Source organism: Aplysia californica, unplaced genomic scaffold (genome assembly GCF_000002075.1).
Source record: "Aplysia californica isolate F4 #8 unplaced genomic scaffold, AplCal3.0 scaffold00278, whole genome shotgun sequence".
NCBI lineage: Eukaryota > Metazoa > Mollusca > Gastropoda > Aplysiida > Aplysiidae > Aplysia > Aplysia californica.
The window spans coordinates 757106-779211 of record NW_004797548.1 but is presented as its reverse complement, the minus strand read 5'-3'; the positions used below and the strand labels follow the sequence as shown (position 1 = coordinate 779211).

At 40.8% G+C, this 22106-nt stretch overlaps 3 protein-coding genes across 4 annotated transcripts in view; 1 reads left to right on the top strand and 2 right to left on the bottom strand.

The window, feature by feature from the left end:
- Positions 1-793, bottom strand: LOC106012163 (the record flags this gene model as incomplete). The annotated part of the gene is given in 1 exon segment (XM_013084212.1): positions 1-793. A coding segment is annotated over 1 exon segment (774 nt), but the record flags the coding sequence as incomplete, so codon positions are not given.
- A 55-nt stretch (positions 794-848) lies between these two features.
- LOC101858416 (UDP-glucuronosyltransferase 2C1) lies at positions 849-9101 on the bottom strand. Of its 2 annotated transcripts, none has more exons than XM_005101329.3 (2): positions 8739-9101; positions 849-2462 (listed from the first exon to the last, which is right to left on the bottom strand). In XM_005101329.3, the coding sequence occupies exon 2, from the start codon at positions 2421-2423 to the stop codon at positions 867-869; it is 1557 nt and encodes a 518-aa protein (XP_005101386.1). In that variant the 5' UTR covers positions 2424-2462; positions 8739-9101; the 3' UTR covers positions 849-866. The 2 variants fall into 2 exon arrangements, with proteins under 2 accessions (XP_005101386.1, XP_005101384.1); XM_005101327.3 differs by lacking the exon at positions 8739-9101 and adding an exon at positions 8131-8573.
- A 12468-nt stretch (positions 9102-21569) lies between these two features.
- The window catches only part of LOC101857725 (serine/arginine repetitive matrix protein 1), a 23250-nt gene continuing 22713 nt past the window's right edge, over positions 21570-22106 (top strand). The window contains exon 1 of the mRNA XM_005101323.3: positions 21570-21652. Coding sequence (XP_005101380.1) covers positions 21629-21652 — 24 coding nt within the window. The 5' untranslated portion in view covers positions 21570-21628. The remainder of the gene's footprint in view (positions 21653-22106) is intronic.

The following is a 22106-nucleotide window of genomic DNA, read 5'->3' as shown; positions in this document are numbered from 1 at the left end:
CTGGGTCAAGTTGGGTAGGGCGGCGTTAAGAGTACAGCTGTTGAAGTCACCGGTAGTAAAAATAGCTGCGTCAGGAGATTTTGTAGTTTGGTTGTGAATGAGGTCGGATAGAGTATCGGTGGCAATTGGGACGTTGGCGAGTGGAGGAATATACACAACATTCATAAATATACTTGGGAACTCACGGGGTAGATAGAACAGACGTAGCTGTAAAGTGAGAACTTCCACATGGGGAGAACAGGACTGGTGTACTACCTGTATGTTATTGGGGTGGCACCATCGATCGTTAATGTACGCACACACACCTCCACCATGACTTTTATTTAAGAAGCTATTCCTGTCTGTACGAAAAACATTGAACCTTTTTAGGTCTACACTAGCATTGGTGGTGTCTTCAGTGAACCAGGTCTCTGAGAAGCATAGAATGGAGGCTTCTCTATATTCATGCAGATGTCTCACATTAGCCCTTAGTTTGTCAAGTTTGTTGTTCAAAGATCGAGCATTACCAGTAATGATAGTCGGGAGGAACGGTTTGGAAGGCCTCCTGCGAACACGGGCTCGAACACCGCCTTTCCTGCCCCGCTTTCGCTTGCAAATCTCTGGTGGTATGTCCTGCTGAAAGGTGTTCACGGGTCTTGCCGAGGGGCGAAGGCTTTTAAGAATGGCCGAACTATAGCACACTCGTAATGGAGAAATAGAGAGAGAGAGAGAGAGAGAGAGAGAGAGAGAGAGAGAGAGAGAGAGAAAGAGAGGTGGCTGTGTAAAAAATCGCATTACGACTGTCAAATTTCAACTTTCTAGCTTGCTTTTTCAAGGTTAGAATGAAGACTTTATAAACGTCCCTCGTGCATGCAAGTACACCCTAACTAATCACTCTTTGATTTCCTCTTCTTGCCACAACATATTCCACAACAACAGCGACATGTCTTGTACACCAACAGAACAACAACCACATTCACAACCGCTAAAAACGCCAGAACGTCTAGCGCCAGGAACTGGTACATGGGCATGTTTTGACCTGCTGACCTCATGTAGGCGCCACCATACTTCATCACGTGATCCAACCAGAATGCCGTCTCGTTGACCGGACTCTTATACAGTTCTTTGTAAAGGTCCGAGGCTTTCTGTATGTTTTTCTTATACTTGTTGTTCTCCAGCATTTCTCTCATCAGCGCCAGAAGCTCTATGTCTGTGACCTCACGGATGTCGGCCTTTAGACCAAAACCTCTGGCAACGCCCCTTTGAGCATTGTACGGCATGTCATTCCCAAAAGGCAGGCAAAGTGTTGGCACGGCGTGGTACATTCCCTCGTACTGTCCGTTCATACCGCAGTGGGAGACGAAGAGCTTGGTATTCTTGTGCCCTAGGAGGTCATTTTGCGGTACCCAGGAAGACGTAAGAATCTTACCCGGATCAGGAGACTGGAGTTTCACACGCCAAACCACGTTCTGTTTCAGCTTCAGGAACACCGACTCCATCTTGGAGGCAATATAGTCCGGTATCTCCAGAATGCTGCTTCCGAACGTAACCACGACCACGCCGTTCACAGATTTCTCCATGAAGCTTTTGAACGGCTCTTTGAGTTCTTTCGGGGAAGTCCCCGCTGTGCTTCCCACAAATTTGGTATTTGGCAGCTGCGGACGAGCGAAATCCATAATGGGGTCACTCTCCACGATGAAAATTTCCGCCTGGGACATGATCTCCTTGGTAGATATTCTGGGTCGGTGAGGTGCGAACCTTGCCACACTTTTATCACTGGATGTGTACTCGTGGAGAAAAAGAAAAAGAAAATGAACCATGCTATTCTTAAGACGTTGGATGAAAGTCATACCCTGTTCTAGAAAATCACCATTCATGTGCAAAGGTGAGGAGGACAGACTGACCGGAACCCTTTGTCCAATATAATCGTTGAAATAACACAAAAACGAAAAAGGAACATTCAACATATAGGGGAAAATGACAAAATCTCTAACCATAGGATGCTTCATCAAAACAAACATATCCGGCTTAATTTCTTTGAATTTTTCAATCAGCTGTTTATCTGACAAAATTTGAGTAGCCAAGTCTTCGACCAACTTGATGTACCCTGGGATATCTTTAAGACCCACAGACTGGTTCCTCCAGAAGTTGTCCATGACCTTCTGTCCGATCTTTTCGTCGAAATGACCGAGATATTCGCCGTACCGGATGACGTTGATGCCCTGCACGTTGACGGAGTTGTCTTTGAGCATGAAGTCCGGCACAGGGACGTACACGTCATGTCCTAGCGCGGCCAGGGCGCGGCCTGTGTTGGTGTATGTGCGCACGTTAGCGGTGTGAGGGGGAGAGAACAAGACAACTGTCTTGGCCTGGGTCACGTGATGGTTGCCGGCCAATAAGAGAGTGGCGGCCGCGAGGAAGGAGGTCACTGCTGCTGACGTCATTGTGGCTCTTGCGTCTATGATACTGATCGTGTGGCCAATCTGGGAGTGTATAAAAAATATTAAAACAAGGAGAAAAAATGAGGTGCAAGGAGATGCAAGGAGAAAAAAGACCCTTAACGAAACACAGAACCTTCTACATAATATAAACGTAAGACAATAAAAACAATGAATTACCCCCTCCCCCTTTTATTCAGTAAACATAACAACTGTTACAAAATGCAACATAACAAACAAACAACAAAAGCAAAAAGCTCTCACTGCAGGACGACAATGCTACGCCACATGGCTCACGCATCGTGGGGGACTTCCTGCAGCAACGAGCTGTCACTCGCATGGACTGACCAGCCTGTAGTCCGGATTTGAACTCAATAGAGAACATTTAGGATCACATTGACCGGTGAATAAGGGACGACCACCCTCCTGCACAAAACCTTCAACAACTCTTGCGCTACCTCGTCCAGGAGTGCAGAACCTACCGCAACAAGTTCTTCGAAGGCATGTCCTGTCCATGCGTCGACGCTGTGCCGAGTGTTTGAGCAAACGGAGTGGCTACATACACATTGACAATGTTCATGAAGAACTATGGCTGTTCAGACTTTTGGAATCCCGCCAGTGAGACTTAAACTCATTTTACAAGAACTTCTCGTTGTTGCTGAAATCTGAAATTGTACTCACTTAATCTAGAGAGTCGAAAGCATCTTTTTTGGGGAAAAAAATGAATAAATTCAGTTACACAGTTCTTCAGTTATCTTTCTCTGAATTTTTGTTCCTTGACTTTTTTGTGTGAGTTTAGTTGTTGGAATAGTACCCGTAAATGTATTAGTTGCCGGTATAACAATGCACAAGGTGAGAAAAAGACAGTAGTATCTCAGGGTGGACTTCAGACAACACTATATTTAATTTACCGATCGGCGGATTGCGCCCGTTTTAACAATCGTATAATTGCGCGGCAATCTTAAGACTGCGATGCGCGTTTTAACGATCGTATAATTGTATCATTCTTGTGAGCGCTTCAGTTTTATATCTTAATTTTAATTTTGATTTTCAAAATTTTACACTTTTGAAAATATACGTGAATGTTCCTTGATGTGAGTAAAAGAATGAAGTGGAAATGAATAAAAACAAAACCAACAACAATATTTCAAAAATTTAAATTTAAATTAAACGTACTTTGTGAACTTTGAGTTTGATGTTGTTGTTGTTGTTGTTGATGTTGTTGTTGTTGTTGTTATCGATCCAGCGACATCTGGGTTCTTGCCCTTCTGTCCAATGTCTTGTAGTGATAAGTGCAGGTTTGCTGCAGTTGCTGTAATGTTTCGTAGAGTGTGTTGTCGAAGTTAGGTCTCGGAGGGAGAAGGGTAGCTCTGATGCCATTTAGGCTGTACAGTGGAAAAGGTGATGTTCCACTGTCTCATATGCATAGTCACACAAAGGACACATTGGGGGAAGTTCTGGTTTTATTCTGTTCAAGTGAAAGTTGGGCTGTATATGTTCTGTTCTTAGGCGGAAGATCGTGGTCTGTTTCTTTCTCTGTAGGTGGTTGATATTGTCATTTCGCTTTGTTGTAGTCATATGTTTGAAAACTGCTCTGCCTGTCTTTCCCAGGGCCCATCTGTTCATCCAATCTTGTTTGATGTTGCTTTTAATGATTTGTTTTGCAGTGTTGTATGAAGTTGGAATGTTGGGTTGTTCCTGTCTAGATCCCCTTTTGGCGAGTGTGTCTGCTCTGTCATTTCCAGGTATGTTTGAGTGTCCAGGAATCCACTGCATCACCAGGTTGACGCCACAGAATGTTATCAGATGATGGGAGCCAAACAGTATATGTGTCAAGTCTTCGTTTAGATGGTGATCATTTTCTATTGCTTGCAAGACTGATAGTGAGTCAGTGAAGATCACTATACTCTGTGTTTTGTTTGGATGAGTGTCAAAAACTGTGCGGAGATGGTATAGTGCTGTTTCAATTGCTATCATTTCTGCGTCGTAGTTGTTGCATTTCTCTCCACAGGCTGCAGAGATCTTATTGGAACTTCCATCTGGGTATTGTATTAGTATACCATATCCGGCTTTGGTTGTGCTTTTGAATGCTGAGCCGTCTGTATAGACGTGTATCCAGTCATCTGAATAGCTGTCGATTGTTTGATGTGATGCAAGCATCAACTTCACTGGGTCTGAAGATTTTGTGCTATTATCTCTGAGAGAAGTTTTAATGATTGGTTTTTCCATAGAAATGTGGGGAGGGATGTTTTGGTTGACTCTTTTGGTTTCTCTTCTGTTTTGTGGTAGATGGTGGCTCTCCATTAGTTCTGTGATGCGATGCATGACTGATTTTTGTTGAAGTCGTTTCTTTGGTTTCTATGTTTCTACTAATTTCCTGTTTGGGTGGTTGGGGCATATTCTTTTGGTTCTTTCATGAAGCTCCAAAACTGCTTCATCTCTGAATATTCCCAGGGGTTCAACATTTGACAGAATTCCACATGCGGCAGTAGGTGTAGATCTCATGCCACCATTTATGAAACGAAAGGCATTATTTTGGACCTTGTCAAGGGTGCTGCAAGTAGTTGCACTACACATAGTGAGTAGGCTATTGCTGTATTCCAGGGAAGATCGGACATAACCAAGGTATACAGCTCTCAGAGTTTGTTTGTCTGATCCCCATGAACTGCTTGCGAGTTTCTTTAAAAGTTGGAGTCTTCTTTTCGCCTTGTTCTTTATGCTCTCCACTTGGCTTTTCATTGTTTGACTTTGGTCAAGTTTGACTCCTAGATACGTTGGTTGTTCTTCTTTGGGGAGATTTTCATTTCCTATCGAGTTTTTCTTTGGCTGTTTTATGGCTCTTTGTAAAGACGGTGTATACTGTTTTCGAGCAGTTTATTTTGAGTTTCCATTTCTGACAGTAGTTGTGGACAGGGGCGAAGCGTCTATATAATCAAATAATCACTGCTTCCCTTCCTAATTTTGAAACATTGTCGCTGTCAAATTCATCCATAAACGTAAACGTCTTAAATTAAAGGTCAAAAGACGTTCGTAATCAACAATGAACAGTATGCCTAACATTCAAAACGGTTTCACGGCCACAGAAATAGCCTCCTCACCCCTCTGGGGCCACCCCATAAGCAGTCGCAAGCTTTGATTAAGTAAGCTAAAAGTGAGGCTGGAAGAGTCCACCAATATAGTTGAAGGGAACATGTGCATAGCAGTCTAAGCTGTTTCATTGCTACATATACCCTGTTCACCCCTTTGGGGTCACAGTTAAAATCAATCTCAAGCCCTGATTATGTAAGCTAACTAACACTGGTCGAGTCTACCTCACAAATGTGAGGGGAAACAATCTCTTCACTGTTGCAAGCACTTGCTTTTTTTCCTCGACTTTTTACCGTCCTATAATCAGATCGTGACCTCGATTATGACACCAGCTCCTGGCCGCGGAAGGCTAACAAAAACAGCCAAATGTAAAATTTAAAAAATGATAATTGTCATGTTCTACCAAAGAGTTAGACTCACTGGTAGATCTATAACATATAGATCTAGTACTGACATCTCTGCTTCTTTTCTTTGTGTTTATGTATTCACATCTAAAGTTAAATTTAATTTTAGTTGGAATTGATATTTAATAAGATACTTTCCCGATTATTTTGGCGGTTGAACATACAATATGAATTCCGGATTTGTTTTCATTCACAACTCAGAGTCGCCGCCTCGAGTAAGATTCTTGTGTCATATATACAGGCTATATCTGGTCCCGTTTCACTTTGATTACCTTGTCAAAGAAGTCAGCCTTCGCCCTTGATTGTGGAGCCTCTTGAGGTCTTCATTTAATTTTCCTGCTCCTACTACCGTGCTGCGATGTGTCTGCCAGAGAGCAAGATCATCAGCGTAGGGAGTCTTTTTTTTATTTCAGCACGTTCGTCACATCATTAATGAAGATCAGGAACAAAGTGCAACTCAGACAGGAACCTTGGGGTAGGCCCTCCTCGAGTACTTCTCTTGACGAGTGGGCATCGTTCACCTTTGTTTCGATGTTTCGATCCGCTGGGAAAAACTTGATCCATTTATAAAGTTTCCCGTGTATCCCAAGGTCCATCATTTTCATGAGTAGGCCTTTTCTCCACACTCTGTCATACGCCTGTTGGAGATCTACAAAGATGGCAACAGTGTGTTTAGTCTCCTGGAAACCATCCAGGATGTCTTGACTTAGTTTGAAAAGTTGGTCTTCTGTGTTACTGCCTTTTCTAAAGCCTGCTTGGTGTGGGTTCAAGCTGTTGGAGTTTTCCAGGTACCAGTAAAGGCGGTTGTTCACCATTCTTTCGGCAAGCTTACCGATACATGATGTTAGTGATATAGGTCGGTAGCTCTTCGCTTCTCCAGGTGGTTTCCCCTTCTTTAGGAGCGGTATGATCTGGGCGATCCTCCATGCCTTTGGTATTCCGCTCGTTCTCCATGTGGTATTTACTAAGCGGCATATGACATCTTTCCCTTTATCACCAAGGTTGCACAGCATTTCGTTGGGTATTTTGTCTGGTCCTGGGGCTTTCTTTTGCTTTAATTTTTTGATGGCCTGTCCAAGTTCCATCATGCTGAAATCCTCCTCAAAAAGGGTGTTGTTCACGGTAGGGGCTTTTTCTTCATGCTTAGCCTTGTTTATGAGGAGTTTGAGTTTGATACCTTGTATCATTCTTGTGGGCTCTTCAGTTTCATACGTAAATTTTAATTTTAATATTTTTACACTTTTGAAAATATATGTGCATATTCCTTGATGTGAGTGAAAGAATAAGTAACATGAACACTCCATTCACGACAGTTGTTTTTGTTACATGATTTGATTACAAATTGGGCTCCAAGGATTGCCATTTTAAAATACATGTATTGATAAAAATAAAAACTATTCGGGCAAATGAGATGCAGTTTTCTTTTTCTGTGAGAGCGTTTCTTTCTTTCTTCTGTTCATTTATTTTTTCACGATAACTTTCACAATCTTTTTATGACTGAGGATTCAATATTCCCCAAAATTGTCATGCTTCAATGGTTGTTGAGTGAAAAAATAGCTTAGGCTCAAGTGAGTTGAAATCTCTGTAAATACATTCTTTTCAGTCTAACGTCCTAAACTAATAATAATATATTATTATTAACTTACCTGACTTATCCACAACTTATTGTAATATTAAGTAAATCTTGGTAGTAGAAAGAAACAGGAGGCCTTTCGTAACGACCGACCACTTTGAGAGAGTAGAACAGAGGGGTAGTGGCAGTGTTTGGAATAGGGGTAGGGTCAGTTCTCTTCTTTATTGTGTTTGTTGGGGTGGTCGCTCGTTACGGAAAGCCTTCCAAAGAAATTCTCACTTCAGCTGAGCTAGCCGTCAAAAAAGACCTACACAACTTTCAGGAATCAAATACACATAGCTCTGTAGCGCTGATACACCACACTCACAGTTTATAAACCCTGTGATACACGTTATGGTCGAATGCTCGAGAAGGCCTAGATAGCTGCATAGAGGAAGAGCGATTTTGACGTCAATAAATAGCCTACACAGCACCGCTGTAATAGCCTTCATCATCTGCCCTCGATTTTAAAAAACCCAAATTAAAACAAAACAAAACAAAATAACCCAGCATTGCTTTAAAGTACACCTGCCAGTCCTTGATGTAGGAAGAGAAAAACAGCACCACTTTCAGACCTACCAAATACACAGTGCCGCTATTATAGACTTACCATGCCCTGCCCAGGCCAGGCCTTGATTGAAATCAAACAGACCAACAGAGCGCTCCGTCGCACGAGTAGGTTACAACGCGCCAGGCTATCAGCAGTTTGTCGAGCCAGGTATTATCGCGTATGCAACCAGAGAGGGTCTCTGATGCAACTGAGTGCACAGACACACACTATGCCTACTTTTCATCGAGCTTTCTCGCAGCTGTCTCACTGTGGTCCGCCTTCCACCGCCCGCCACGCACAGCGTTGACCCAGACAACAGAACTTCGCAGCCAGGGATGGCGCTGTCTGGGGGCTGGCCTGGGTCAGGGGGCTGGTGGAGCACCAGTCATGGTGGCAGTGCTGGCGCTGGTGTGTTCAGCTGGGGCTGTGCTGGGGCTAGAACTGGGACGGAAGTCATTGATGCTTATATCCTGTGTTAACTTTTTTTTCCCTGGGAAATATTTAAGGCGTGTTGTTTCAGTTCCAGTTCCTGGATCTTTAGTTTTTCATTTAAATTGCGTTATCTTCGTCTTCTCTAAAAAAAAAATCTTCTAAAAGAAGTGGCTGCAAAAAGTAGTTTTGGTGGCTGGACAGGGTCATTGATGTTTTATAATAATAATAATGATTACCGGTATAATGATGATGATACGTCTCTCGAAGTCCAAGCCCTGGTCAACATCGTGGGAGATGGAAAGAGAACAGAGTATGGGATAGCTGGGTTTCAGTGAAGTAAGGTGTGACTTATGTCACTGAGAGTAGAGACGTTACGCTAGCTGTGAAGGCCGACCCGGGTCACTCTGAAACGTCGCTGGCCACAGCTTACTGAAATTATCAGGCCTCCTCAGCGTGACCGTAATCTGAAAATGTGGAGGCAAGTTTAAAACGAGGTTACAACGTGGGAGTCACATCCAAGACGGGTCACATTAAACAGCCGATTGTCATCTCGTTCCTATAAATAGCACTGTACTAAGTGTTTCACATATGCCCCGCAGAAATAAGGAAATATCCTTCCTTTAAATTAAAGTTTAATACCAATTAGCTTTCTATGTGTACTTTACTTTTTTAGCTTTCAATGTGGACTTTATATTTGTCCATTTATGAAAATGTTCTTCATTTTAATTACAATAGTTTTTTTTAACTTGAAAAACATTTCTGAAATGTGATAGGTCAGGGGAGGTGAGAAGAACAGCGACGGAAATAAACAAGGTTTTCAAAATATCAGCCGCCTTGCCTTGTGATGTGAAACGTGTGACATGAGGGAGGATAGGCCTAGTATTTCATTTGGATTATCAATTTCAGTTCTTTCTAATGGAATAATACATTGTAGATCTATAGACTTGTTGAAAATGGGCAGAAAATGTTGTGTTACTGTAGCTTGTAACAAGATTGTTGCCGAATGTGTTGGTTCATCTAAAAAAATTGAGGAAGTTGACAATTTGTCCAACTTTCAGCTCATGATTACTGTAAAACTTGTATTGAATTAGTATTTAGTAATGATATAGAGTATCTAGGAATGACAATGTAACAAGAGCACACTTATACAAATATTATACATTAAAATATTATTTAAAATATGCTTTATTCATCATACAACTTTGATTGCCATGGCCATGGCTAAACCAACTTTGGACCCCTCATTTTAAAAACGAAGTGACTATTTCTCCGAACGTTCGGGGAAATAGTGCCGATCTTTATTTCTCCGAACGGTTTCCGGCTTCCGGTCTCGTGGTTTTTTGCCTATATATTGCGAGAGTTCGGCGCCAACTTTCATTCTGCCTCTGGCTGGACTCTGGTCTGGGAAGGAACACCGCATGGCAAGCCCGCCTACAGACAACCTTCAGTAATACCCACCACACACCCACCACCATCATGCACATGTAAACACACTAACTTATATGATACCCACACTAACTTAACATGGTCAGTGGGCAACTTTTGAACGTATGACGAGCTGAGCTGTGGATGGAGAGATAGTGTGAGTGAAAGAGCGGGTGAAAGGAAGAATGTACGAGTGTATCCACAGGCGACAGCAACTACAAAACGACGATACCGACCCCCCTGGCCTGGTCCAGAGCTCACGAACGAAAGGAATGCGGCTAAGGCAGTGTTTTGCCTCTATGCATGTATTATATTGTCCATGGTTCGCAGGGTGCAAGGGAATGGGTGAGATTTTCTTTGTATGAGCCTGGAGGGAGGGGGTGGGGTGTGAAAGTCATGCGGACGGGGATGAGCCGCGGGAGAGAACACGGTAATTGAATGAATGAGTGAAACTGAAAGAGAGGAACGACTCATGAGCCCTGGAGTGAATGGATCCTGTGTTTCTATTTTTGTATACTTTGAACTGTTACTGTTACTGAATAAAGGCTGAAATAAAATAAAGCCCGAAAAACAAACATACACACGCTCCTCACTCTCCACTTACACACTTACTACCACACACAGACACACGCACATGCATACGCACACACACACACACACACACAAACACACACACACAAACACACACACACACACACACACACACACACACACACACACACACACAGGAGTAATTTTTTAGGTCTATATATCTATTTCAATTTTCAAGAGCTAGTCTATAGATTTTTAAATGAGTGTAAAAACGTGAAAAAAGAAAGGTTTCACAACCGAATGAAATCAAAATTAGAACAGCCCATAAACAACCCAAAAAATAAGGGTGTGAGTCCACCTGTCCAAAGGAGATTGGCTGTTTTAACCCTAAATGTGCGTAATTTTAAAACAAAGTACAGGATATTACATGTAAATTTTGGAATCACACATATTAAGGGGCCTGCCAGTGTCAGTACATGTAATCGATTTTGGTGGAACGTACGCTCTAACATAACACATTTAAATCTATATACATGTACATGTATATATATTTAGAATCTAATGAAGGTAGGAACATCAAATTAAATGACGTTACACTATACAACACCCCCCCCCCCCCCCCCATTTTTCCCCAACAACAAAAAAATTGATAGAAAAACAACACATCAGAACAATAACAAGAAAGAAAGAAATACACACTAACAGAATAAAACACCACAAAGAGGGAAAAATAAAAGTAACTGTAACGTATTCAACAAATCAACGTGGTGACAACAAGTGAGAAAGAGACGAAGTGAAGCTGGGTGAACTTTCTTTCAAAAGTAAAGAGGTTCGGTTTCTTACTTTTTTTTCTTTTTTAATTTTTTTTCTTTGCCTTTTATTCCCTGATTCGGGGACCAAAAAATGCCAAAAAATCGAGCCACGACTGATTGGTCGCGGCCGCGACAAACGCAGATGCTAGTTCTAATAGTTCTATGTGCCGTTATCAATAACTCTCTGTAGATCTAGACAGTGCCGGATTAACCATTAGGCAAATAAGGCAATTGCCTTGGGGCCACTCAAAAAAATAGGCCACAAACAGGGTACAACAAAGGCAACATTTTTTCGCATTTTCCCCCCGTTTTGATCAGGCCACAGCAAGGCCAGTCTGGAAGGCCACAACTAGAATAGCCCTAAGCTAGCCCAAGTCAGAGTCCGACTGGGTTATTAGTCCCAGGCCTAGTTCAGAAAGTGATGTGACATTTTGTTTGGCCTCTCTCTAGGCCACATTTTTTTCTAAAATTAAATTGAATCATTGGCATTGGGTTTCAAATCAAGCTCCTTCAGCCTCTAAATAAAGTCTAAATCACCAGATACCTGGCAACCCAGATAATAATTCCAAAGTTGTGGCCCTGCTGGAGTCAAAAACCTGCGAATGCTACATTTCTAGCCTAATTTCTGCCAAATTCGACAGTTTTCTAAGTGTACATGAGGTGAAAGGTGAACTGTGTTTACAAAACCCCCGAGCTCGTGGAGTGCTGTGTATGCATGTTTGTGTGTCTGCAACAGGCAGGAGATTCAACAGTTATTAATTACATCAAACCACTTTTGAGGCAACTTTTTCATCAGATGAAAATTAATTAGAGAAGTTTGGAGGTGAAGCGGTTTCGTCCTCAGCATCCAGAAGAATTGAACGTAGAACAAAGAGAAGAAAGACAAAGGTGACTCTTCTCGTTTGAATTTGAATTGATCTCAAAATGCGTGGTGCGTGGCTCGCCGTGAGTATGGACAAATCACAACTGTTTTGTTCTCATTGCTTGCTATTTGGTGGTAAAGAAGTGAAAACAACCTTAGCCACACCCGATTTTTGATCCACCAACTGTTCATACGTGTCAAAAACAACCTGTGAAGAATTGCTTAACTTGTTAGGCAAGTATGTTCTTCACCTCATCAAGGATGAAATTCCTAAGGCAAGGTACTTTTCAGTCTCCGTAGATTCTACCCCAGGTGTTTCGCATCATTCTGATCAGTTAACCATTGTTTTACGCTATGGCAATATGGTAGATCACCGGCCCGAGGAGCGCTTTTTGACATTCATCAACATCTCGAGCCACACAGGACAGAATCTTGCAGATACGTTGCTCGTTGTCGTGGCCAGACATACGACAATGCCAGTAACATGTCTGGTAAATACACTGGAATGCAGAACATTTTGAAAAATAAAAACAATCTTGTGGATTATATTTCGTGCGCAGGCCACTCTCTAAATTAAGGTGGTCAATCAGCTGTAGATTTCTTTCAGTTCCTGCAGCGCTTGTATTCATTTTTTGTTGCATCAACACATCGTTGGAATATTTTATTACGACACGTTGAGGAAAATCCTGAATGTCTTGTCCCAAAACACCCATGGGTTACCCGGTGGTCTGCCCGGGCTGATGCGACAGAAGCAGTCTTCAGGGGCTACAAACAATTCCAAAGTGCTCTACAAGAGATTGCAGAAGATATTGACCAGAATGGTCTCACGAAGCACGAATCTGGCACACTTGCAAGTTATATGGGCACCATTGAAGTTGCTTTCATGTGTGAACTTTGGAATGACATTTTACATCGTTTCAATTGCTGCAGTAAACTGCTACAAAATTCAACTATTGAACTAAGCCCAGCCATTGGATGGTTAAGACGTTTAGACACATATATAGATGAGTGTCGAGGAATGTTTAACTTTTACCATGACAAGGCAAGTGCCCGACGGGGAAGCAGCACAATATATAAATCAGACAGTCGGAGAGCACGTGTACACAGGAAAACAGTAGATGACGGAGATGCCGCAAGTGTGATGGATGAAATGTCGGGTCAGGAGAAATTCAAAGTGAAGACATTCTTGGTTATCATAGACCAACGGAAAAGGGCCCTATGCAGACGAATTGACGCCTATTCAACATTAGTGCAGCGGTCTGGTGTTTTAACAGAGTAAGATTCAATGTCAGCTGAAGACATAAATGCTCCAACATCAACACTTGTTAATGTCTATCCAAATGACTTTTCTCCTAACTTTCCAAAAAGGAATTTAAACAGTACCTAGGTTGGGTGAAAGAGCAAGTACATCCGAATAATGCAACTGGAAGCGCTCAGAGCATTTTCAAACTCTTGCAAACCACTGGTGTCCACTCAGCTTTTCCAGACAGCGAAATAGCATTGCGGATGTACCTGTCTCTAATGTCAACTAACTGCACTGGCGAGCGTTCATTTTCGCAATTGAAACGCATTAAAGACGTTAAGCGTTCAACCATGTCTCAGCAGAGGCTAGGAATGCTAGCACTTCTTTCAATTGAAAGCGATTTACTGCACAACGTCGACATTAACAAAGACGTTGATGAATTCGCTGTTGCAAAAGCACGCAACGTGGCAATCTATGTAAAAAATAATAAAACATAATTTTAGTGTTGTGAGACCTTAGTTACATTATCTTACTGGTATATTGTTCATATTCCATACTGTCATGCTTAGGACTGGCTGACAGACTGACACACACACAGACAGACCGTGCTTGTGTGTGTGTGTGTGTGTGTGTGTGTGTGTGTGTGTGTGTGTGTGTGTGTGTGTGTGTGTGTGTGTCTAACTTTTTCAGGCCGCTCAGTGAAGTGTGCCTTGGGGCCAGCCGGGTCTTAATCCGGCACTGGATCTAGATCTAGATCTAGACAGCACACGAGTGAACACAACACATTAAGTTTAAGAGCAGCACCCTTCATAGGCAACACGTCATATCTGTAGCGAAAAACTGGAACTGTAGCATTTCTTTATATAAATATTTACTGCGGACATTTTTTGGACCGATTGAACCATATTGTGATATGTATACGAACAATCTTTGGTAGACCTATACTAAAATTATAGATCTATATAATATCAGAAAATTTGCGGAAAGGATGTGATTTCAAAGTGTTCGGAGAAATAGAGCTTTATTTTCCCGAACGTTCGGAGAAATAGTGCCTAGCTTTATTTTTCCGAACGTTCGGAGAAATAGTGCCTAGCTTTATTTTCCCGAACGTTCATAGAAATAGTGCCGGCCTTTTAAAAAATCCTCTCCCCGCACCTGATATAATACACTTTTAACGTTTGAGGAAAGCATAATATGTTTTTATCTTTTCTGACAAATTTAAACATTATTACGGCTTTGGCGACTCTGTGTATTGTCAAAACTGTCGTGAAAATCGTGAGTAGTGTTTTCCCAACTGCTGTTTTCTATGGCTAATCTAGGTAAACAATCACTTTTGTTGCTCACGAACACATGTGTCCGCCCAATGAACAAGACAACGGTACTGTGATCTGTCAGTAATTATCAAGAGTCATAGGCGTGTACGCTTTTTAAAAAAATCCATTTGGGCTGTGTGGTTTTAATATTTTGAATTGTTAACTTGCTGAATATCATATTGTGATGAAGATGAAGTCTAAGTTAAAACTGAAATTCTTTTTTACTCACAAGAACATTGATCTGAAAGTATATAGCTATTTCATTTGTGAGAAAAATCGCGGTCGTCTAAATCGTTCAATTTCTGATCCATTTAGCAGAACTAAAGATGTGCTTGATTTAAGTGACAGGACTTTGAACAGATGGATATAGGGGGAAAATGCAACCGAAGACGTCGAGGTGACAAAGAGAGGCCGACCTGTTAAATGTGATACCTTTGACAGAGATCTCGTGGGACGCGCTATTGGAAAGACGTTAGGTGATAACCAGTACGTCACACTTAGAACACTAAGTCTTATTTGAAAAGCAATCACGATTTGGATATCAACAAACAGACTTTATGGCGCATTGTGAAGAGTCTAGGTTTCAGTTTCAAGAAGACAAAAACATCCAAAGACGTAATTTGTGAGTCAAAGAACATGGTTGCACTGAGGGGGAAGTACCTACGAAAATTAAAACAGCTCATAGAAGACAACGTTGACATTTATTTTCTTGATGAGTCCTACATCAATGCCCACCACACGTGCACCAAAAAATGGCAATCTGACACAATTGCGCATATCGGAAGCCATGAGAGAGGACTAGTGAATAATTGTGAACTGGTTTTTGAGTCAAAGTCGAAAGATGGCAATGGCGACTATCACAAAGACATGGATAGTAACGAGTTTGAAAACTGGATTAGTATTAGTAACACTGTGGTGCCTGCATTAGATTTAAAAAATCATGCCTGGTTATGGACAATGCATCATATCATAATGTAACTAATCCTGATGATAAAGTGCCTACAAAATCTATGAACAAAGGCCCTATAATAGCCTGGCTTGATAAGCATGGGATCGACCATAGTACAGCGAAAACCAAAAAGGATCTCTTAGACATTGTGAACGCCAACGAACAGAGCCAGATAGAAGTTTTTCGAGTATAGTGGGCTCCCTAACTCCACCCCCACTGCAAATTTTAGTAGGAACATGCCACTTGGCACACACGTACCTTGAACAAAACTAAGAATTTTGATAAACGGACACAAGCTCTATCTGCATAATTTCACTCTAATTTGCATAAATTAAAAATGGACGCCATTGAAAAATCAAGCAAAATGAAAATAACTCTAAATTATCATACACATCTTCGATTTTCACGAAAATGGTGTCAAAATATATGTTTTTGGGGATGACTTAACCATTGAAAATATTTTGGATGTAGAAGGTCTGGTTTTTTATTTATTCAATATGTTAGTCACATGATGTGATTATGAAGTATATTATATATTTTGCATATTTCAAAATGACAAGCTTGGACCTCCGCTTTCACCAGTCACCCCAGTGATGATGCTTCCCCTTTTTAGGGAATCAGCTCACAGTCCAATGATGGTATTCCATGGGATGACAAGTACCTGGAACAACATGGTCACACCTCTTCTTAAGCTCCCTCCTTATCACCCTCAGCTTAACCCTAATGAATTAATCTGGGCTGAGATGAAGAAAAAGGTTGTTTTGGCAAAGATAACATTTAAACTCCATGACGTTAAGCGACACACAAAGCAGGCCTTATCCAGTATAACCAGAGAATTTTGGCAAAAGTGTGAGGGCCATGCCTAAGCAACAGAGGAAAGATACTGGATAAATGATGGATTAAATTTCCCTAAGCAGCCTAGTGTAGTCATCAACCTGATTGACGATACATCTGATTCTGAATAATTGGTGAATGTTAAAATATGTTTAAATGTGTCCCGTAGATCTGTCACTATCTTTCTATAGGTGTGTCTGTCTGTCTGTCTGTCTGTCTGTCTGTCTGTCTGTCTGTCTGTCTGTCTGTGTAACCATCAATGTCGCTTCAGATAATGGTTATGAAATTTGTTCAGAACTGGCGACGCCTATGAACATCCGAGAAACTAGCAATTTGTCCAACTTTCAGCGCGTGATTACTGTAAAACTTGTATTGAATTAGTAATGATACATCGTAATTAATTAACCAGCCACAATTTTGGAAAATTGATTGCATTTCCCAGTGGATGAGATGGAAACTAAGCTCTTCTCAAAATATGAAAGTGATCGGTTGGATAGTCTTTGAGATATCCTGCGTCAAACATCGGCAATATTTTTGTTACAAGGAGGAATAGGTGCAGGTCAAATTATGACTCTACTGACAAAGTTACCGTTTTTAGACTAGATTCTAGATCTAGATCTAGATATGTAAATTTTCTAGCTAGATCTACCTAGAAGATTTACATCTAGATCTAGATCTAAAGGTAAAAATGAGAGAGGCCGTTGGATGAAAGCAATCCCACGCAACAAAATACCCGATACTGCAAATACTGCTGTTTGTATTAAACTTTTTCCAGATGGATTTAAAACTATTTCTGTCAAAGATTGAAATTAAAAAAAACCTCCCTCGCTATTTTCTAACTTGCCCAAAAGTTTAATTCCAACATCAGTGCCCTTAGCAAGAACAACATGTAGATCTAGATCTAGATCTAAATCTAGATACAGTGGAATCCTGTTATAACGAGAGGGAGGGGACCGGTGCGAAATGTTCGTTATAGCAGGATTCTCGTTACAAGGGATCCAGTAATAAATTCAAGGGAAATAGTAAAGTAGGCCTAATCTATGATTTGGCGTTCTGTTTATTCCTTTTTGTATTTCCCCCAATGATGATTTGTTCAACATGATCTCAAGGTCTTACTTGATAGAAAATCGAATCATGTTTCTTTCTCTAGCACTAGTAATGTTGACAAATCGGCCTTGGCGATCAGAAAGAAGGGGCTCTGGCACTAGGCTAACTCGCCCGCAGTGTTGTCCCCACCCCACCACACCCTGTGGTGCGTTGCGTCTGCTCGCGCACGTCATACATTCACTACATCCATCTATCACAGCATTGTGACCTCTCCATCCCGCACCAGAGAAGTGAGAGGCACAGTATGTCTAGATAATCTAGACTGGGCTGGCCTATCACGCGATGCGTTCTACTTGTGTCTGCGCATGCCAGACCCTCCCCACTCATTCGCTCCGGCCTTCATTGTTGGTTCGCGTACGCTCTCCCATTCCTTCTTTCACTGGATCACCGACAACTTTCTCAACTGGCAAGGTTTTATAATAATGTTTAATTGGTCTGTGGGCTGTGCACAGCAGCAGCAATATTCTGTTATAAACGACTCGCGTGACGGTCTGATTGCGCAATAGCAGTTTTTTATTTACAAAGATAAAGAAGGGGAAAAAACGGGGCTTTAGAACAGTGTCTTTATAACAGACTTCTCGTTGTTTCAGGACTCGTTATAAGTGGACTCCACTGTATTAGTAGAGCTAGATTTCTAGTTATTCAGTCAGATCAGTTGAAAGTGACCAGTTAGAAGAATATTTACAAAAAGACATTGTTTCTTTTGATTCATTGTTCATATTATGTAGATAGGAGCCAGTGTGTGAAAAGGTAAGCGGAAACTCTTTGAGTGAAATATTTAAGGACATCTCACAGTATTATGGTTTTCAGATGGGACAACACAACTGATTTGTCATGAGCAATAGTTTGCTAAACAATTTCTGCAAGATATCCAATCCACCATCTGAGAAAGAACCTAAATTGAAAGTCTTAAAGCTGTCTTCATAAACAATGTAAGTTAAACCTTTTTCACAATATTTGCACTGTAATGTTTGTGAACGCATGTGTCTATCTATGTCTCTAGGTGTGTATACATGCTTATATGTAGGGGTGTATTACCCATACTTGACAATGTTTCTACTGTTAGGCCTATAAATTATTGTATGCTTGCATAGTGAATGAGTATAATATTTTTTAGTCGCATAGAGCATGGATTGGGTTTTCCATAGATATGTGCTTTAAAATGCTATTTTCATTCTTCTTCTTTCTCTCATTATTTTCTGTGCCAATTGCCAATGGGAAGTGGTCTTTTACCGTACTTACCTAGAACGAGAAATGAGACTAGAACTAGAGTCTAGATCTAGAAATGTAGTTATCATATGTCCACCAAGTAAGATAATATCTGTAGTTGTATAATATTAATAAGCACTAACATTGATTTCCTTTTCGGTGATCTGGTTGCGCTGCCGTCCTATTGTCTCGCGTAGGCTACAGTGACCTCGTTTTAAAGGGTCAGTTCACACCTCGGTGTGATCCTCGGTGTGATCCTCTCTGGGGATCATTGTACCGTTTCATGGAGTTTTACAACGCTTGTGATCACATTCACGTGAGTGGCTGATCTTTGATGCGACGGGCAGTTCTTTAATCTCAACTTTTAACTCTTGGTTGATCGGCTGTGCCAGCCCGGGTGTTTGTTCCGTAAATTATGATCAGAAATGCCGGCACTTATTCTTTCATTAAGCTTCAAAAGTACTCAAAATGTACTTTAAAAATACTCAAAAACACTTTCATAAAAGGTATTGGAGTACAGTAAAAGTACTGGTTCTCAAAATGTACCGGAGTACAGTAAAAGTACCGAAAATTGTAACGTAAGTACAAGTACCGGAGTATATATATACTTATATTCCTTTGCTCGGATGCTCTCTTTATACATAATAATTATAATAATAAATGACATTAATATAGCGCTCAACCCCGATTAAAGTACAAGGGCTCTGAGCGCTTTACAATACAGAACAACGTACAATAGTAACATAAAACGTTGGGTTTAGACTAAAAGAAAATAAATTACTTCAAATATTCATCTTATTATAAATAATGTGCATCGAGTGTGTTTTGTAGATCAAGGATATTCCCGTCGCAATAATCGATTTTTGCCTGGGAGTGGGGGGGTTGTCTTCTTACTTCATTACTAACTTAATTGCTCTCTATTCTGAATATTGCAAAACGTGCTGGAGACATGGCTGTAACTGTTATGAGAGCAAGAAAATGATCGAAGTTCTGCATTAAATTATTATGAGTAATCTCATGTCTCTTCGGTCGTTGCACAAGCTTATGTCTATTATTCTTCTTTATGACGTCATTTTCCTTCACCATGAAACCAAGCTGGTCTTTGTTCTCTATAGTTTTCGATTTCTTGCCATCTGTTCAATTTACTACAGTTGATCTATATTTTTACACGATAGTTGATAGGCCTACCTCGTCAAGAATCAAACGAAATATGCATAGGCCTAGTATGGAAAATACACATGTCTATTCTAGTTTATCAAAGCGGAAGTATGATAATATGACATAGATGTCTTTACAATTAATTTTTAAGTAAAGGCAGGTCATTCAAATATGATTCACTGTGCCTGCGGCCTATATATAAAGACATTATATAATATTATAGTGAGTTGTTAGAAAAAGAAATCTTTTCTAATTCTTCAAAAGCACCAGATCTGAAAGACAACCGGTGATCAAGGTTTGCACGCTTCTATCCATTTCTATGCTCACATAAACTTATATAGGCCTACTGTAATAATAAAGCTTTGGATAAATAAATTGGTCTATCGCGTAGATAAAGAAAAGGCTGCAAAGAAAAAAAACACACCCTGGCGATGCGCTGTAATTCTTACAGTCTGATATCGATTAGCAAGAACTAATACTAAATGAATGATATTAGAAGTCCCCAGACTTTAGCGTGTCTTTTTATAACTTACAAAGCCCGAGGCCAGTCTGGCCAGACTCTACTCTACTAGGCTACTAAACACGAGCAGTGAGGCGAGCAGTCGAGCAGAGAAAGTTCTGTTCGTTATTCGTTGGGTCGATGATCAAATATTATCCAGATTGGGCTCTTTGGAGTTGATTTTCACAAAACGAAGTTCTGCGTACAAAGAGCCTGTAGTTCTACTGCTCCACTCCCCCGATGTACCCTATTTTCCTGACCCCCCCCCCACTAGGAGCTGCTGTTTATTAAAATTTATTTCCAACTGACGATCTTTTTACAGGTTCATATTATTAACAGATTCTGATGACCTGCCTGATTACTAATACCACATGTATCTCCTAACGACGATTTGTTTGGGGTGCTTATCTATCATAATTCTCGGATCCTTCCTTGCGTGCACAACAGAAAACTAGACAGATTTTCAAATTCGATTTTAGCTGTAGGCCTACTACTGAAGAACCCTGATTATCAGTTATTGTTGTTATCAAAGCATATACATGTAATACGAAAACGGGAGGGGTTCCAGCATATGTGCCCTGTAGCAGCAGGAACATTTTTGCCAACAGTAACTGAGATTGAAGGTAACATAGGAGGGGATGTCTTCTTATTTGATTTTGAAAATCTCTTATTTTCTGTTACAAACATGACCTCCCCCCCCCCCCCTCCTTCCCCATTTAACCACAATTTAAAATATAGGCCAACGTCCCCGTTCCCGTGCTTTCTGTGTCGATTCCAGTATATAATCAGAGAGTTTACAGTAATACTAATTACTGTAAACCCTCTCTTATATAATATATATTAATATACGTGTAAAATGTATTTTAGAGTTATATAGCAGTTTAAATGATGCCAAGAGTGTGAATAACCCAGTAAAACCAAGGAGTTTAGAACTACTTTTAATCTCCTTGAATAAAGTAAAACTCAACCCATAGCCTATGCCAGCTAAGTAGATTTAAACTTCTACATTATGACAATGCAAGATAGGCCTACATTGTACATGTACGCATCGTTAATCAGAAACGTTGGATGGTTTATATTTTCGTTTTGAGCAGTAAACTTATAAATAATCTGGAGATAGATTTCGAGACGAGAGCTTCGCGGATCGCGAGAGTTTCCGAGAGTAGAAGCGGAAGTTGACCAACATGTCGAACGCCGGATTCTTTAGGGTATTTCTGCTGTTTTTGTTTTATATTCTGCTATGCAATTGAATAATTTTGTTTCTATATCATGTACATTTTTAGTTACTGATTTTGTTTGTGCACTTTTTTCCACCCACTGATTATGCCAACTATATGATGTTCCCTCCCTTCCACCCTATTTCCTGCAGCAGGGTCAACAATGTTGTTTCAGTTTCTGTCTCGTTACAATTTTATCTTATAAACCGACGTGCTCCCGGTCCCAACTAGAAATTTAGATCTAGAGTGCATTGCTACTTACCGGCCGCCTAAGGGCCACTTTCGGCTTATAACCGGAGGCATGTGGTTAAACCTTAATATCAACCACAAATTGAAACCCACGTCGTAAAAAGATGTCACAGAATGATCTCCCTTCTTTGGCCGGTATTAGGCAACTGCCAGATTCATTAATTTGGTACATGTTTACTCGATAAGACATCACATT